General features: G+C 48.6%; 1 protein-coding gene across 4 annotated transcripts in view; it reads right to left on the bottom strand.

Moving 5' to 3' along the window:
* Positions 1-18,455, bottom strand: part of LOC105187323 (nucleolar and coiled-body phosphoprotein 1) — an 88,430-nt gene that overhangs the window by 40,217 nt on the left and 29,758 nt on the right. For 2 of the 4 annotated variants that reach the window (XM_011148061.3, XM_025300658.1), the window contains exons 2-4: positions 14,652-14,714; positions 7,063-7,327; positions 1,579-1,807 (exon numbers count right to left, since the gene is read on the bottom strand). In XM_011148061.3, the coding sequence (XP_011146363.1) occupies positions 1,579-1,807; positions 7,063-7,318 (485 nt within the window). In that variant the 5' untranslated portion in view covers positions 7,319-7,327; positions 14,652-14,714. Of the gene's footprint in view, positions 1-1,578; positions 1,808-7,062; positions 8,104-14,651; positions 14,715-18,179; positions 18,249-18,455 lie in introns of those variants that run through there. The other 2 variants (XM_011148060.3, XM_025300656.1) reach the window with 2 other exon arrangements.

Here is an 18,455-nt window from a genome sequence, read left to right as displayed (position 1 = left end):
TAATATTGAGATGTTATGTGTGCTGCCGCATCGTGAATCATGCAGAGAGGGGGGGAGAGAGAGAGAGAGAGAGAGAGAGAGAGAGAGAGAGAGAGAGAGAGAGAGAGAGAGAGAGAGAGACACGCGAGCGGAGTTTCGTGCCACCGCGACGTAAGCAAGCCGTCCTCAGCGGGACGAAAATAAAAGACGAGAACGAGAAAGGAAGAGAAACGGGGCCGTAGGAATCGTAAATTGATAACGAAACGAACGGCGCGGCGCGGACTCTCGCGCAATCCAATTAGCGAGACGCGCGCGCGTCGAATCCTTCTCTACTGTGTAGAGAAAGTGACACTTTATCGTCGGGAAGAAGATATCTCCGTCGGGGCAAAAGATGGAGTCGAGTGGCTAAACAAATAGCCCGCGGAACGGCGCGGCTCTCTGAGAAACATCGTGCGTTCTTGTGCGATCGTATTTACCGAAGATTAAGATTCAGTATACTTAGCGATACGTGTGTATGTGTGTGTACGTAAGTGTGTGTAGAGCGGCCAGTATCTGTTCGACGATAAAGCACACAGCCAGCGGCAAAGCTGGAAAGGATTCGCGTAATCACAAAGAGATTACGGAGAGAGACGTAGACAAAAATACGACGGGACTTTCATCGGAAGCGCTAAACGATAAACGCTGTATCAACAAGAATATCGCGGCTGCAGCATTTTAACCGAGTCCTAATATACCCGCGATAAGATTGTGTCGATCTATCGTTAGATATTTCTAATCGCTGGCAGGTCGCGCGAGTAAGCAGAGGGTGTCTGCTGCGACTCTCCCCGTTTTCGCGGAGAATCGCGGATTCGAATTCTAACGGGGAGGAGCGGGGGCTACTCGAACGAATCGTCCGACTAAAATTGGCAGCTGATACATCGCTGGCAATGCTTGTTGTTAATTAGCTAGTTAATTAATATCTACATGTGGTAGAATGAGGTTAGGATTTTGACGACGAGAGAGGGTTCCGCGGAAATTCGAGCGATTCGAGCCACGAATCGCTCGACGAGCATCTCTACCGCGGCAGCGAGTTTAACCTCGCGATATTTACTGCTCGAACGACCTGCGCGTCTTGAAAGACGCGGCGAAGCTGCGTCTCCGTCCGCTGAAACGGCAAGACAAATTTCGCATTCTCCGCCGCTCCGATAAAAGGCCGCTGCCGATAGCGCGCTTAATCTACCGGGGAAAATCTACATAAACATTCCTCGCGGGCTAAATAAAAGTAATCATTATCTCACACGAGGAAGCAATGCCCATCCGAGTAGAAACTCGAGAACTGTGTTACAATTATCTTGGGAAAAGTTTTCTTAATTTTGTTTCGAATGAAGAGTAACCGCCCACCACATCATAATCGTGTTTGATAAAAATATGTGGAAAATCTTATTTCTAATCAAAAGCGACGATCGTTTTCGAGAAACAAACAAACAAACAAGCGTGATTCTATCGCTGAAATTCAGTTTGCGAAACGTATATTCAGAGAGAGAGAGAGAGAGAGAGATTTTTAAATAATAATCTCGTGATTGCTTATACAACTAACATACGCGAGCGACGTTATCCTACCTTTCCCTGTCGCAGGAGTCGGTGAGAAGCTCGCTGGCGCTTCTGCTACGTGCTTCCTCGGGGCGACCCGCGGGATGTCTCATCGTGATATCCTCCCGCGGGAGACGCGCCAATTCCGCATCTCGATCAGCGGAATTGGAAACGAGACGCACGTCGGCAGCACCGCGGCTCTTCCGCCGAAAGATCTTCCTGAGACCACGCAGGGGGTGAAAACGGCGCTTCTTTGGTTCTGCAAGCAAACATTAGAGGAGGCGGGTTCGCTATTTCGTATTTTCTGACTCCGATTCATTCGCACGAACATGCGCAAACTGCATACAACAAAAGTTTAATAATAATTATTTAATTATATAATTATGTAATTATTTGATTTTTAATAATAATAATAATTCCGCAGACATGAAAAGTCACATTCATTCAGCTAATTGCATTCAAGACGATAAACAATTGTCATTTAATCAAGATTCATTTGTTAACACGTCATATAAAACAAAAACAAATTTTTGAGTACATCGACCCGGTAGAGAAACATCATCGCAAGCTGCGCGCTCGTATTTGCTATCGACGCCGAAAATAGCGCGCGATTCTCGCGAGACGACTTAAGGGAATATTTACCGAACAAGTCCTCGAACAGCTCGAAAGAAGACATCCTCCGGATTTTCGCGCGGAGAAATCGCGCGTATTCCGTTTGCGCTGCGCACACCTGACTGACTTCACGGATTCGATAACACGCGGATACGGCCGCGACGATAAGATTAGAGAGACTCTGTCCTCGATAGCTCTATCAACTGACGTCTATCGGCGGCAGCACGGGGAGCCCCTCTCCTTATAAGGTATGCGTCTTTTGGCGTCGCCGCTACGTTCCATCTCCCTCTCTGACGGAGCGGCCGGGCTCTTTTCTCACCCGCGCCCCTATTTTTCTCGCTTACGAATAGCCGAAATTGCTCGCTCGACGTGACGCACCGTCTGTCGATTTCCCCGCGACAGGCGGACGAGCGAGGCCTTCGAAGTTGTCGAAGCCCGTGGAAGTGCGCGAGAGTACGTCTCTCTCTCGAAGATTTAGCGCTTTCAGCAGGTGGATTCATTCTAGGCATTTTTGAGGAGACAGTGGAACGAGATCGAGCAAAATTATCCGAATAACTAATCGCCCGCCATAAATAATCATCATCCGGACAAACATTTGTGCCGCATATCGCGGCGGTTAGCGTGACGAGTGAAAACAGTACGGGAAATGTTAAACGTTAAATGTCAACGCTGAAAAGCGACACGAGAGATCAAACGGGAGCAAAGGGATACGCAAAACGAACGGGAGCGATAAAAAACACGGCGGGAAACCGGCGAGAAAAATTCCGCTCACCGTTCCGGAAGATGAAACGGCACGTTGCAAATTCTACTCAAAACCTCCGACACGTTTTCTTCTTTTTCTTTTTCTTTTTCAAATACGACGAGCTTTAATGCGCGTCGAGGCGCGCTTACGATGCAAATTTATATCAAGGATAACTTGTAATCGTAGTGTACGACATTGGCGGGTATCCTCGAAAGTCCCGATAACGACAAATTCGTTAAGGGGGGTCGCGCACAAATGGCCGACCGGAAGCGGGCCCCGACAGACGAACATTCAAACAGGAAACGATGTTTACGGGTCGCCTCGGGGCGTTCTGAAAACAAACGGCGCCTTCAATTCCAACGCGAAGCGGTGACGTCGCGCTTAAAGGCGAGAGCCGTCTGTCGCCTCCGCAATTTTGTGAGCACGAGAGAGAGAGAGAGAGAGAGAGAGAGAGAGAGAGAGCGCGATGCTGCGCTTAAAGTCGATCTACCACGAGACGCGGCCGCCGGCCGACGCGACGCTCCGCGATCGAGCGCGCTTTGGAACGACAAGGGGAGAAGAGTGCACGCTTGATCGGGAGTGATCTTTACTGTGTACTTGACACTCTCTGTGAGCGCACTCTTCACGCATCGACGGCTACCGGCATCGGTGGAGCGCGAAAAATAACGCTACGCTCGAGTCGGCTCGCTCACGGCTGTCTATCGCACGTAATATCTGTTTATATCGACATCACGGAATAATGCACACACACGCGCACGCACCTTCCTGAATATCCCCGCTGTCCGCCGCGACCAGCCTCCCCCCGAATCTCCTCCTCATGTGTGCGTGAGAATGTTCCACACAGTTAAAAAAAAAGTATTCCATTTCCATAAAGTGATCTTTCCCATAATGTCGTATTCTAAGCGAAGCCTTTTGCAGGAAAAGGATTCCTCTTTCGATAAAGCGACTAAAGTGTACCAATTCATCTAAAATTTATTAGATATTATTCTGTTATCCTCTTATTTCAAGAGGATTCTCCTATTGCGTCGATTAATTTTCTTCTTATTATCAAGAAGAATGCTTGTTGGCGTTTTTCTTCTTTTCACTCTCACTGAGACACACATACACACACACACACACACTCTCTCTCTCTCTCTCTGGTTACGTTCAGAAAATAAAGTGCTCACTGAGCGCTTAGTAACTATTGGTCCTTACTGTTAGATCCTTACATTCAGACCAATAACGTTGACGAATTACTCAACCGTTGTGTAATCGTTGTATTTTCTGAACGCAGCCTCTCTCTCTCTCTCTCTCTCTCTCTCTCTCTCTCCCTCTCTTTCTCTCTCTCTCTCTCTCTCTCTCTCTCTGCATATGACGATCGTCGCCACATTTATTTTGGATAACGTCTACAGCAAAGGAAAAAAGAAGAGAGGTCGTTATTCAGTTGTGTTGTTTTTCCCGGTTGTTTCGTCATGAACGAAGTTTAAGAATTTTTGGGGAAAATTAGCTTAAAGTTATGCTGGTTAAAAAAAATTTAACTAGAATTTTTCCGGACAGTTTCATAATAATTTTCTCTTCTTTCCCTATAAAGTAAGAATAAATAATAATCCTCTTGAAAAAAGATTAAATAATCTGCGTAAGTATAAGAGGAAATTTAAATTAAAATCAATAAGATTTGCATTATACATATAACATATAATTCCTCTAACTTTAAGAATAATATGTTCATAATATTTTCCTCCTAATTTTATAGGAATCCTCCTGAGGCTATATATAACAGTAAAATCCTCTAAGAATTTAGATGATTCCGCTTATTCTGAAATTACTTTTTTTTTGGGTGCGTCACCGAAAAAAAGCGCCTTATGTGTAAGTCGTAGTGCAAAAATGCATTTCTCGACGTCATTACAGATGAGACCGCTTTTGGCGCTGATAATTGTGCAAACATGTCTTTCCGTCCGACGCGTTAATAATTTCGCAAACACATTTGCATCTGACGCGTCGTTACGGACGAGACAATTTTACAGAGTTTCGAGACAACACACTGCACGCGCGACGAGAGCACAACCTCTCGGAGATTCTCATCTGATCCTTCTCGGAAATTGAGTTCGACTCGCAATTGAAAAGCGACACCCTGACGGCGGCTTTCCTTCTCTGGTCGCGCGAGTTTATTCGAGACTTAACGCGAGGGACCGACGGATTAACCTCGGCGCAGGAAAAGTCACGCAAAACAGCGCCACAAACTAAGCGGAAAAGCTCCGGTGTGTCACGCGTCGCGAAGGAATTAATTCGCGAGTTAATCCTGATGCCTGAACCTCGCGATTCACTCGGGATTAATCGAACGAGAGAACACCGGGAGGAGGAAGGGAAAATGGGGGAGAGAGAGAGAGAGAGAGAGAGAGAGAGAGAGAGAGAGAGAGAGAGAGAGAGAGAGAGAGAGAGAGAGAGAGAGAGAGAGAGTCGTCGTTCCGACGACTCCCGGAAACTCATCCGTAATGACATATAAACGTGGTTACGTTCTACCGAACAATGGTTACGGCACATTGCGAGAGAAAAAAAAAATAAACAGGGAAGAAATCATAGCCGTCTGTCATAATCACGGTTGCCGCAGTCTCTTAATCTTTGTCCGCTTCTAATTAAGCGCCCGTGCCTCGTACTACCGCTAACGACGTCCTCGATTTACCATCCTTGCGGAGGACATTCTCGCGCGGGGTATATTACGGGTTACGAACAATACCGTAACGCGTGCTAACCCAGGCACGCGGCCGGGAAATCCTCGAATCTCGGGATCAGTAATTCATTTTTTTTCTCAGCGGCGAATCGAGTCTCCTTTCAGCTGGAAACTGGCGCGGGCGGAGGAAACAACAGAGAGAGAGAGAGAGAGAGAGACAGAGAGATAGAGAGAAAGGGGGAGGGGGGAGAGAGAGAGAGAGAGAGAGAGAGAGAGAGAGAGAGAGAGAGAGAGAGAGGGGAAACCAGATCTCGGCGTCGATTCTCCGCCAAATGTGCAATCCAAATGAACACTTTCGATTTGCGTGACGATGAATATTCAGTTTGCTGCATATGCGAAATTGCAAATTGAAGAAATCGCGGAAACGCGGTGCGGCGAGAGAGGTTGTTATACACACGGAAAGATTGTTATACACACACGTGAGACGCGATGAAGTCGCAAAATTCTACGTAAGTGTGTGAAAATGCAACTACGTGATTGCATAATCGCGAATTTGCGCGGAAAATCAGCTGTTTCCCGTCGCGCTCGACAAATTCGCGTCTCATCACACGCCTGGTTTACCCGCATTTCGCCTTGTTGACGCTCTCCTGGAGGATCCATCCGCAGGATGTCTCCCGATCTTACACGCGCGAATCCGATTCCCGACGGAGGGAATGTGCTTTTCCCGACGTCGCCGCGAGCATCTCGTTTCTCCGCCATCTCCGGAAACAGATGGAAAGTAGTAACGCCCGAGGGACACGTATCGGTATTAATTACGAGCGACGGCTGCCTCGAGAGAAACAGCCACGTTATAGCAGCCGTCGAAGTCTCTTCCTTTCTTCCTCCTCCCCCCCCTCTCTCTCTCTCTTTGTTGTTACTGGCATTCTTATATTAATTAATGTTGATACCAGCGTCCATGTTAACGAGCTAACGGCAGCCAACAATTTCATGATCAGAGCCGCACTCGTCCAGATCTTCATTAAGGGGTTGCTAGACCCCTTTAAGCTACAAATTACGCTCTCGTTATTTCTCCTCATTGTAAAGGTAACGAGAAATCTCACACGGTAAGAAACGCTGTCGGCCAATTCCGCTGATATAACAGCGCGCTGCTTCCGCGCAAAGATCCCGTGAATTAGGCTTCTGTGGAATCCAATTTCTCAAAGCCGAAGCGCGATTTCACGCACCGGTGGTTCGCGAGAAGCGGCGGAAATTTTCGTCAATCTTCGAGCGGCGCGTTCGACCGCAAATGATAAAGACGGCAAACAGACAGACAGACAGACAGACAGACAGAAAGAAAGAAAGACGACCGTTCCGTCGCGGAAACCGCAGAATTACAATCCATCCATCCATTACAAAACAAAACGGCCGTCTCACGCCGCGTCGTAACTTTCTTCACGACCTCGCAGCACCTCGCAACGAGAGACGCCGCCTCAAGTGCAGGCTAAAAGCCAAAAGGGAAGCATCAGGTACTGACCTTTGGGCAGAGGGTCGACGCTGTGCTGAGCCGGGAATTCGCCGAGGCCGAAGGCGCGATGCTGCTGCTGCTGCTGCTGATGCTGTTGATGCTGTTGATGCTGCTGATGATGATGATGGTGATGATGCGAGTGATGATTCTGAGGTGGCGGCGAGGCCTCTCTCACGCAGCCCATCAGACTGAGGGCTCCGCCGACGCCTCCACCTCCGCCCCCGCCGCCGCCGCCGCCGCCGCCGGAGGCGGTGCTCGTCGACATGCTGCTGCTCTGAAACACCCCGAAGAACCAGAGTGCAAGGTAGGACTCTCTCACGCGCCGATACCATGCCGAGAGGAGCGAACTCTCCGATCTCTTCCAGCTCTTCCAGCCATCCATATCTCTTTCTCTCTCTCCTTCGCGCTAAATCCCTCTCTCTCTCTCTCTCTCTCTCGTTCGGCACTCTCGGAGATCGATATCGCGCTCGGCCGCGGACGTGACGGGGATGACGTTCGCGTCACGTTCTTCACGTGCGCGTCTAATTCACGCGGCCGAGGATCGAGCGCGAAGGTGCGGTGGTTGTCGCGACACCGCCGTGACGTCGAGGCGCGCGATTCGGGGAATATTGATTTCTCTATCAGCTGACCTTACTTTCGTCGTCTCGGGGCCGACCTTGCGCAACGTGATTCCATGTGCGACTCTAGCCGATGCTCGCTCGCTCGTCCTCTCCCTCCCCCCTCCCTCTCTCTCTCTCTCTCTCTCTCTCTCCTCGTCACTCTCCGTCCGCTCAGCGGATCGCGATTTGTCTCCGCGATGGGCGAAGGTTGCGACGGCTCGACTACGTAATTGCGTTCAGCGGCGCGGATGATTTCGACAGAACCCCTAAGCGACCCTGAGCGACTCGTCCTGTCTTCACGTGTGGTTTTGCACTCGCTGCGATTATCACTCCTCGGCGCACGATCGAGCAGCGCTGCAATTAACATCTATCTGGGTCACCACTGATAATCCGAAGCTTATCCTTATCATCACACGTCCACACGCGGCGGCTTCGACTATGTCACGCGTAACTGTAACAAAGTCCCTTAATTACACCCCCTCGCTCGCCTCTCGCCGCGCCTATCTCGCGCCACTGTTTGCCCAATGCCGATTCCGACGTGCAGCTTCCTCGCTGAAGAAACGCCGATCGGCCGCGAGCATTTTTCCCCTCAGATATTAGTCTCGCGCGCTGTCGACGCGGAAGTTCCTCGCGGAATGTCGCGCGCTCGACGAGTCAGACGACGACGACCAGGAAGGAGCAGAGGACCGCGGTAGAAGACGAGGGAGATCGCGTTAGGTGCGACACGCACGCTCTCTCTCTCTCTCTCTCTCTCTCTCCCTCTCTCTCTCTCACACGCCGCCTGCGCTTCTCCGCTGTCGCGCGCGATCACGGAGGGATTGATACTCGATGCCCGGTTTCCCTCCCCCCTCCTGCGCCGCTGTGTACGCCGCGAGCTCGGTCTCTGGCAATGGGGGTCAGGAGATGGTCTCCATGGTAACTGCATCCGGCGAGGGCTACGCGGCAACGACGGCGGCGACGGTGCATCGATTGCACCCTCCCGGCTGGCGCGCGCGCGACCCTGACCTTCGCACAGCTGACGACGACGACGACGAAGCTCGGGACCGTTGCTGGTGTGCTCGTGGGGAGCCGGTCGAGGGGAATTAGCGTTGCCGGTTCTTATTAAGGTGTCGTTACGCGCCCCGACGCGTTAAAGAGCGATATATTCGTCGAACGCGCGCGCGCGCGCGCGCGCGATTTCGTTGGCGAATTTCGCCTGCGGAAGGCTGCCGCTCGTCCCTCGCTCAGAATCTGCTCGTTTCTTTCCGCGCGAAGCGAGGAGATATGGAGATTCAGGAAAGAGCGCGACCTCTCGTCGCGCTTCTTCAAGTTCGCGCGGCGATCGCTTGCTTCTCAGCGATTACTGTTCTTCAACGCCGGTTATCGGCTTCCGTCGGGAGTTTTAATCGATAAACACTTCCAGGAATTTTCCAGGTGTCTTCCCTCCAGTCTTTTCTTCATCGATCATCATTTTCTACGTCAGTTGCTGACCACGGATCTTTAGTTGATAAACACGAGTTTCCCGGCGCTCTGCCGAGAGACTCCGCTGACTGACCATTATTCCCCACGTCAGCTATCGATTATCGTCGCGATTTTTGATTAATTAATAAACACGTCTCACAAACGTCCACCCTCGGAGCATTCCGCCGCATCATTGAATATATCGTCAATTAAGAGCGCAATCTTCCCTAATGACCGGACTGATAAGTCGAATCACGGCCGATAATCGCTTCAGCGCGCTTACCTCTGTTATTCCATCTAGCACCGCGATTATTCAATAATCCCAGTCATCAATCACAAATTTCATTAGTACGCGGATCACTGGCGGAATTACATTGTGCCCGGCTCTGATTGATAGCGCGCAGCGCTCAATAAAGGCGTGCAATATCGACCGTGCACACGCTTTATTTATGCGATGCGTAATGATATCGTGCTCGACGTCAGAGAGCGCGAAACGAAAAACGGGGCCGCGCCACCGCCGTCGTCGCTCGACGTGGCGGCGGCAATTAACGGATCCCGGCTGCTAATGTGTGTGTTGCGATTTCTGGAAACGCGGCGACGATGTCGCACGCGCGCACACGGGATGACAGACACGTGCACGGCGAATTGATCGCGTCGTCGCTCGAGAGAGAGAGAGAGAGAGAGAGAGAGAGAGATAGTTTCGTCAATAGCCGGCGAGCGCACGCGACCTTGGCGGCACCGGCGCACAGTGGGGCCAGATGACATTCTTTGGTTGAAAATTCTCTAGACCTGAATTTCCAACCGAACATCGATACACCAATGGATGAGGTTGATCCTGAATAAATTCCGAAGAGATCCATCTTGGCAAAATTAAAAAAAACATTTTTTCTCGAATTACTAGCCTCGAAAGAGGAAAAATTATCGTCAAACGCGAGAAACTTGTGAAGTACTCATTATTCGACACCTATTTCTATTCAATAATTCTATTCAACGGATTGAAACTATGAAGTCAATCAACAGATACCTCGAGATTTATCGATCTTGAAGCAGAAATCCATTAACCCAAAGCTCGTATGCCCAAAATACAAAACCATCAAATGTAGACCCGTTAAGCGCAAAACCGAGGGATTCTGATCCTTAATCCTTTCTTATTAGTAATGTGGGCTGAGATGATGAGCTTTGAAGTTCTGAGTTTTCTAAAAGGTGATTGTAAGTTCTGGGCTCGCGCATTTAGTGTATCCATAGGCTCGAATCCAAGACACTGTACTTTAAACGATAAACTTTTCAGACAAACTCTAAATCCACGAACCCTGAAGCGATAATTTTTTCAAAATTTCGGCTAGACAGATCTCTTTGGAATTTATTCAGGACCAACCTCATCCATTGGTGTCGATGATCGGTTGGAAATTCAGGTCTAGAGAATTTTCAACCAAAGAATGTCATCTGGCCCCACTCTAGAGAATTTTGAAGCAAAAAATGTCATCTGGCCCCGGCTCTGTGCGCCGGCTCCGTCAGGATCTCGACTAGAAATTTATCCCATGGTCCTGATCAGGTTCACCTCACTTAGACTCAGGTCCCAATAAGATAATACTATCGGGTCCTAGTAAGTCATGTAACACAGCGTGAATATCAGGATCTTAGTAAGGATTCATAGTCAGGTCCTTATTGAGTTACTTTATGGAATCTTTATCACGTTTTTTTTTTCAAATTATTGACCCCTGATTACTCGCCACGGTTATGTTGGATGATGACATTAGAAATAAGAAATGACACACTGAGAATTCTTTCATGTCATTTCCAAATAAAAAGATATTTGCATGAAATAATATTTTAGATCGCTCGAGCATACTTGTAAAATGTTTCGGAAAAGAAACATAAAATGAATATCATAAGATCATAAAGTATCACATGGTGACAAGACATAAAGTAGCGTTAAAGAGAAAAGTTGCATGTCACGTTAATTTTACAACTATTTACTGACTGCTAAAGAAGGGATAGTTTCTATAAGCATTTTACAAATATATTCAAGTGATCTCAAGTGTTTTTCCAATGCAGACATCTTTATATTTGGAAATGACACCCAAAAATTGTTTTGTTAAAACTTGATAATGCAAATCATACTAGATACAATGAATAAGATCCCGACAAGAACTTGATCAACTGAACCATATTGTATCATGCACTAGGTTGGTACATTAAGGTCCTAATGTGGACCCAATCATTGTAACCTTATAAAGGTCTTCTTTACTCATTTGTCGTTAGGACATTATTGGGTGTATGAATATGACTCCGCCCTTTCCCAACAGATGTTGCTTTTAGTATTGTTAACGTGTACTAATAACTGGCAACACTTGTATTCGATAGTACTTCATGTCAACTTTCAAACGCACTACGTGAAATTTGGTTTAAGTGTAAGCAACAAGTGTTTTACCCTACTTGAAAATGTCGGTTTTCGTTCCAAACAAGCATCATTTGCGGGAAGTATTATTACACTATTTTATTGCAAAGAAAAGTGCAGCGGAAACTTATCGTTTGCTTGTGGAGATTTACGGTGATCATGCTCCATCTAATCCAACTTGTAAGGATGGTTTCGGCGATTTCAAAATAATGATTTTGGAACTGAGGACAGAGAACACGGGAAACCACCAAAAAAATTTGAAGATGCTGAATTGGAAGCATTATTGACAGAGGATAGTCGCCAAACTATTAAAGGAGAAGTTTACCGACGACAACTAATGCGTTTGAAGCGAGCCATGGAAGAAAAACGGCCAGAATGGGTGAATAGGCACAGCAAATTAATGCCAAACCGCATATCGCAGAAGTCGTGAAAAGATATTTAGATGGACAGGACTGGGAAGTGCTACTCCACCCGCCATATTCGCCAGACATAGCTCCTTCAGATTGCTACTTATTCCGGACGATGCAGTCAGATCTTACGGGAGAACGGTTCACTTCGTACGAAAGTATCAAAATTTGGCTTGATAATTGGATCAGCTCAAAAGACCAGGACTTCTTCAGGCAAGGAATACATAAATTACCTGAAAGATGGGCGAAGGTTGTAGCTGCAGATGGAGCATACTTTCAATAAACTTTTCTTTAATTTTCTAAACGAGCAAATGTGTTTTATTTTAACAAAAAAGGGCGGAGTCATATTCACACACCCAATATAAGGACTGACTTACTTAGGATTACCTTTCATTCACCCTATTAGCTCTTTATCAATGTTAGGTGAACCTGATGAAAATTTCTAGCCGGAATGGCGCACGCGCGCTCCGCCCGGGAAACGAATGCCGCGAGTGAGCGCTTTGAGACGCTCGAGCGGGCGCGCGCGAATGTCGCGCGCTCGGGAATGCGGCGGCGGCGGCGGCGGCGGAATTACGCCGGCTCCGGAGAAATCACCGAGAGCACACACGGTGGGAAAGTTCATGCGCGTCGAGATATCCGCCCGGCTCATTCAAAGATCGCCGGCCGGCCGGCTGGCCGGCCGGCCTGCGCAACAAGTAAACGCGCGGTCCTGCGTTCGGCGCACTATTATGTCACACGTCCACCTTTCACGCCGACATCCCGTGAAAATCCTTCTGCCCCGCCAAAAGCGCCTTTTTATCAAGAGCAAAAATAGCCCGCGCCGATAAGCGTTACGCAAGCGCGCTTTTATTGTTTCACGAGCGGTTACATGAATTTCGCGCTTATCGGGAATACCGTCGACGCGCGTTTCTTCGACTCGTGACCGTGGGTGGGAGATTGTTTTTCGCGATTGTGTCGTGGTATTGGTAAGTTTAACGCACGAGCATGAGATTGCCCGCGGTACAGGGTGTCTAAAGCTTCGACAGACACCGGTTTCCGTGGGATAAAAACGAAAAAGAATTAAAAAAGTTACATGTCCGTGAAAGTTTTATTAAAAAGTCTCGACAAAGAAATAAGCAGGGTTGAAAATATTTCTATAGATAAAAATAACGAAAAAATATTTCTATGAATAAAGATGAAAGAAAGAATTAAGAAAAGTCCGTATATGTCCGTAGAAGCTTCATCAAAAAGTCACGACAAAGAAATAAGTAGGATTAGGAAAATGTTTCCTCTCGTGAATGTTGCTTCATCCGCCCCCGTCCAATTGTTTATGCAACACGGAGCAGCATGTCAAGACTTAATTCAAAGGATTGATCACGCATGTGCTGAAATAAAGCAGGACCAATGTAAAATTTCCAAGGCAACTGATCGCTGCCAATCGCGTATTGACGTGAAAATATATATAACCTTTTCTTTCTTATTTTTATCCGCAAAACACACCGACGACGCAGCCTGGCCGGTAAAAATTCAGACACCCTGTACATCGCTCGCGCTCATGGATACGAACGATGTTTTGTCTACGCGTCTCGCTCGCTTCCAGTCGATCAATTTTTCAACTCGCGCCCACAAACTCGTTGCAACATCACCCTTGCGAGCGATAACGATCTCCATTAACGGCTCATAAACGCAAAAATGTTTACGGCGTCCCGAGCACACATACACACGGCTAGAATCGCTGCACATCCCGGAATGCACGGGTTGAGAGAGAGAGAGAGAGAGAGAGAGAGAGAGAGAGAGAGAGAGAACGGGGGAAGAGGCAAGGGGAGACGACGAGCACACAATTTTCCATTCGATACGTGGCGTAATTACGCGCTTCCGGTTTCCCGGAACAATTACAGTCGAGCGACCATCCGCGACGAGGCATCGATCTTCTCTTTCTCTCTCATCGCTCAGGCATTTGAGGGAGCGTCGGAATGCGAACGGAATAAATGTCGCCGGTGCTCGCGCGCGCGCGCGACAGTGCATTTCGTCGCATTTCGGTGGAGAACAATGCGAAAGACGAGCAAGCCTCTGTGAGAACGGCGTTTCCGGCTCTTTTCTTCTTAGCCGCGGCTACACACAGCTCGGTGTATCGCTCTTGACTCTCTCTCGAGACTCTCGACGGAACGCGCTCGGTCGTCAGTGCCGCCGGATGATCGCTCGATAAAGCCTCCTCTCTCTCTCTCTCTCTCTCTCTCTCTCTCTCTCTCTCTCTCTCTCTCTCTCTCTCTCTCTCTCTCTGTCTCTCGCTCTTTCTATGGTCGCACGCGATTACGTCAGAAATGGGCGTTTAATATTAGTGTCTATTTACTCTGCGACTGTGTGGTACGAGATACGACGCTTCCGTAAAGATGCGTATCTCACCGCGTAATCGTAGCAAGGTCGAGCTCGCGCGGAGACGAATCGCGTGAAAAATCACGTGGATGGCGAAATCTCTTTTTTGCGCGACACGTTGTTGCCGAAGCCGAGAACGCGCAGATCCCGACAGGAATTCTCCCTCCGGACGCGAATGTTTATTCCACGAGAATTACTTCAGGCGACCAACGGAGCAATGAATCCGGAGAAACCCGCGCTTCGATTCTTCACGTGACACGGGACACGATGACAAATCAAAGATCAAAGGAGCCCGTGATCCTTCCAAGTTTCTCGCGCGACTTTCCCCTCGCATTCCCTGCCGCCGAGACCAAGAATCCCCGCTGGCTGATAACGACGCTGATATACGCGAGCCATAATTACCTTACACAAGGAGCGGCATGTCGTGGTCGTGACGTGGCTCGTATACGTGTGCGGCCCGAGTATCTGCAACAGAGAGACGACACGTCCTGTTAAGATCAACGAGCAGAGCACAGGCCGAGAAATGACAAACAAAGCGAGGCGGACAACACACAGACAACACCAAGGGGAGAGAACGCGACACGGCGCGGGTTAACGGAGTAATGATATCGTACTTGCACCGGTCGTCCTCTCGCGCGAACTTTCGTTCGACGAATCCCGCCTGATTTATGCAATGCCGATACGGCGCGCGCGAGCGGGACAGGGAGCTTTCTGCGGAATTTACGCTCGGCTTAAATTCCCAGGCGCGCCAGTTCGAGGTCGAGCAGCTCGACGCTAAGTCGATACGTGCCGGCTGCGAGAGCCTTCCCACACCGCGCCGCTTCATCGAGACTTATGTACGAAATAATCGAACGTCAGACCACACACATACACACACACACATACATACACACTCACGCGCATTCAATCGCGTGACAGTGGGAACAACATTTTTCGCTTCAACCCCCCTCGTTAGCAACGTCATCATCCGACGTCGAGGCCGCAAGACGAGGAGGGATTACTTTTCAATCGACGAAATAATATACCCCAAAAAAAAAAGAAAGTAATTTCAGAATAAGCGGAATCATCTAAATTTTAGAGGATTTTATTCTTATATACGACCTCGAGAGAACTTCTCTCGAGATTACGAGGAAAACATTATAAACACATTATTCTTGAAGTTTGAGGAACTATATGTGATATGTGTAGTGCAAATCTTATTGATTTTAATATAAATTTCCTCTTGTGCACAGATTATTTTAACAACGCCGACAAGCGTTCTTCTTGATAATAAGAGGAAATCCTCTTGAAATAAGAGAAAAACAGAATAGTATCTAATAAATTTTAGACGAATGGTTCACTTTAATCGCTTGATCGAAAGAGAGATCCTTTTCCTATAAAAGGCTTCGCTTAGAATATGAGACTACGGGAAAGATCGCTTTAATTAATTAATTTAAATGGAATACTCTTTTCTCGGGTGTAAAGTGTCCTTTTTGAGATCCGGATTCAAGAGGAGGCGAACAGAAAATACAGGACTCACATTAAGAATCTTATAGAGCTCAAGGAAAATGAAAAATAATTATTCAGAATTATGATTCGTTTACTATTCAGTCGTCACGAAAGCGAAGATCCGAGAATGTTTCTCTCGACGAATGAAGGGAAGAAGCCCGCGAGGCTATCCTGCTCTCTCACCAATCTCTTCCGAGCTCCGAAAAGTCGCGCGCGCGACGCCATTATGGCACTCAATGGTGGACGCGGACACTCGAACGGGCGCGATAAAATGTTATGTGAGATAACAAGACGAAAGTGGACGAAGGCGTGCTGGAATCAGCGGCGGCGGCGGCGACGGCGCGCGAGAGGACGGAACGAGCAGGCTGCGATGAATGATGTATGCATCTCGTGACTAGGATCATCGTAGATCCCCTCGGCCTCTCTGCCACGCCCGTGCCGCGACAGAATTTAAAGCTGCTATTTATAAAGAGTGAACGAACGCGCGACGGCGGCCGCATCGGGTCAACATGCGCGCGTACGGGGCTCCCGTGGTTTTCCGTACCGTAGTACATACGTTAACACGTATTAACACGCCGCGGAATACCGTGCGCTACGCTGCTCCACTTTGTATCCGGAGCGACACGCGTCACGCCGTAATACGCTCGCTCGCGGCGCGGCGCGGCGGGGCGGAGAGACGGCGGAGAGACGGCGGAGAGACGGTGGAGAGACGGCGGCGAGAGTGCGGCTCTCCGAGATTTCCGCCGGCGCCGGTGAATTCGTGGATCACTGGGAAACGAAGGCGAGAGGAGGACACTCGCGCACACCTCGTCCCCGAGAGCGCTCGATCGAGAGAATCGATCGTTTTGATCGAGAGATTGTTTTTTTACGCGGAGAAATATGAGTCGCGCGTTTTAATCTCTCGCGTCGACGATGGCCGGCAAAATATCCGTGGCGTAGCTTCGGGCGTAAAATTTCTACATTTCAAGAGCCCTCTTTCATTTTTCCTCTTCCTTTTTCATCTCCATCGATGTTATTTTTCCTCTACTGCCGGCGCGACGATTACGCGACGATGGAAAAGCGAGGAGAAAAAAGAAAAAGAAAAAACGAGGAAGAGCAGGGAGCGGGCTGATTAACTTTACGGGACACGGCGTCACTCTCGTCCAACGGTGCTTTGTTAGCGGCCGGTTGCGCGCCTCGCGTGGAAATCTCCTTTCAAAAGCGGAGCAGAGAACAGGGAGGAGGGTTCGGGTTGCGAGAGGAGCCCGGAAGTAGTGCACGAGACTAGTGTGTCTCTCGTTTCGGCGACGCGCGCGCGCGCGCTACTCTTTTTTTTTCTTTTCCGAAACTTTTCCGCGCAGCCGGCGTCTTATTTCAGCGGCGTCTGCTCTGCTGGCACCGGGCGTGGTGCCGGCGTGTGTATTTTCGTCCCGTGCCGGATGAAAGAGTGCCGGCGGAAAATAGTAACCGGGTAGTAGTGTAGTCTACTCACGGCGCGCTTAAAGGCTCTTTTGATCAGAGCGTGAATGGCGATTTTCTCAATCTTTCCAGGATTTCCCCGCATTGTTATCGTCGTCGTGTTGTCTAGCTCATCTCATCTCGCCTCGTCTTTACCCTCCTCTCTTTCTCTTTCTCTCTCTCTCTCTCTCCTTTTTCTATTCCGTGTCGCTCTTCGAGTGATAAAACCACGGTCGTGCTTTTTTCCTCCTCTTTGAGGAATGGAGAGTCTCTCAATCACGATACGCGAAGAAACAAGCGACGCGCTATCGAGCTACCGCGTGTGTATGTAGCCACCACCACCTCGTTTATTTTCCACGGCGGAATCTCTCGCCCCCTCCATGATGAATATTCAAGTCTGATGAGAGAAGTAGCGAAATGTGTCGCGGGATTCGTTATTGGTTTTCTTTTCTCTCCTTCGAATAACGGCAGCGTGATGATGCGTCATGCCTCTCTCTTTTGTAGTCGGAGACACTCATCTTCCTCTCTCTCTCTCTCTCTCTCTCGTTATTGTGTGCATTCACGCCTACTCCCGGGCGATATCGTTGGTGACGAGATAAGCCGCGGTGTAACGACCTAAGACCACGTGGAAACAAATGAGGCGAATCGGCGCGTTTTATTAAGCGTTCCTTTGCGCGCGCGCGGGCGCGACACGTTACGCGATTTATCGCGTATAATAATTCAGCCGAGGAATTTCGCGATGACATGTCGAGACACCGAGGGCACACACACACACATATACGCGACCACGGCGTTTATCCGTAGTTATCCGCATAGGCTCACCGTTACCATCGCAATCGGAGATGCGGATTCGCGCAAATATCGTCCTGGCGTGGCGTCGGTTTACACGTACACGCACGCGCTTGAGGTTTGTCTGTCGCCTCTCCGTTCGCTTTTGAATATTAATTGGAACACGTGTAGATAATGCATCTGCACGCGTCCTACAAAATTACACAAACAACTCACGTATCCCCGCGATCGTATCAATATGCATGGGCGCTGAATTTCTTGCGCATCCATTAAGGTGAATATCCTCGTGATCGGACGTTTAGGCGTAGGTCGTCACCAAAAATACAATATATAATATTAAAAATGGTTCTGATATAAATATTTGCATTTATTCGAAAACGTAAGATTCCCTTGGGTGGATTCAAACCAGTATATATATCTATTTTCAATGAAATATTTACACAAGTAATGAAGCGCATTAATGTAGCAATAACCAGACAGTTGAATATGGTT

This window comes from Harpegnathos saltator, unplaced genomic scaffold (genome assembly GCF_003227715.2).
Source record: "Harpegnathos saltator strain DR-91 unplaced genomic scaffold, Hsal_v8.6 scaffold38, whole genome shotgun sequence".
NCBI classification, from domain to species: Eukaryota; Metazoa; Arthropoda; class Insecta; order Hymenoptera; family Formicidae; genus Harpegnathos; species Harpegnathos saltator.
Note: the sequence above shows the minus strand (reverse complement) of the source record. Positions and strands in the feature narration are given on the sequence as shown.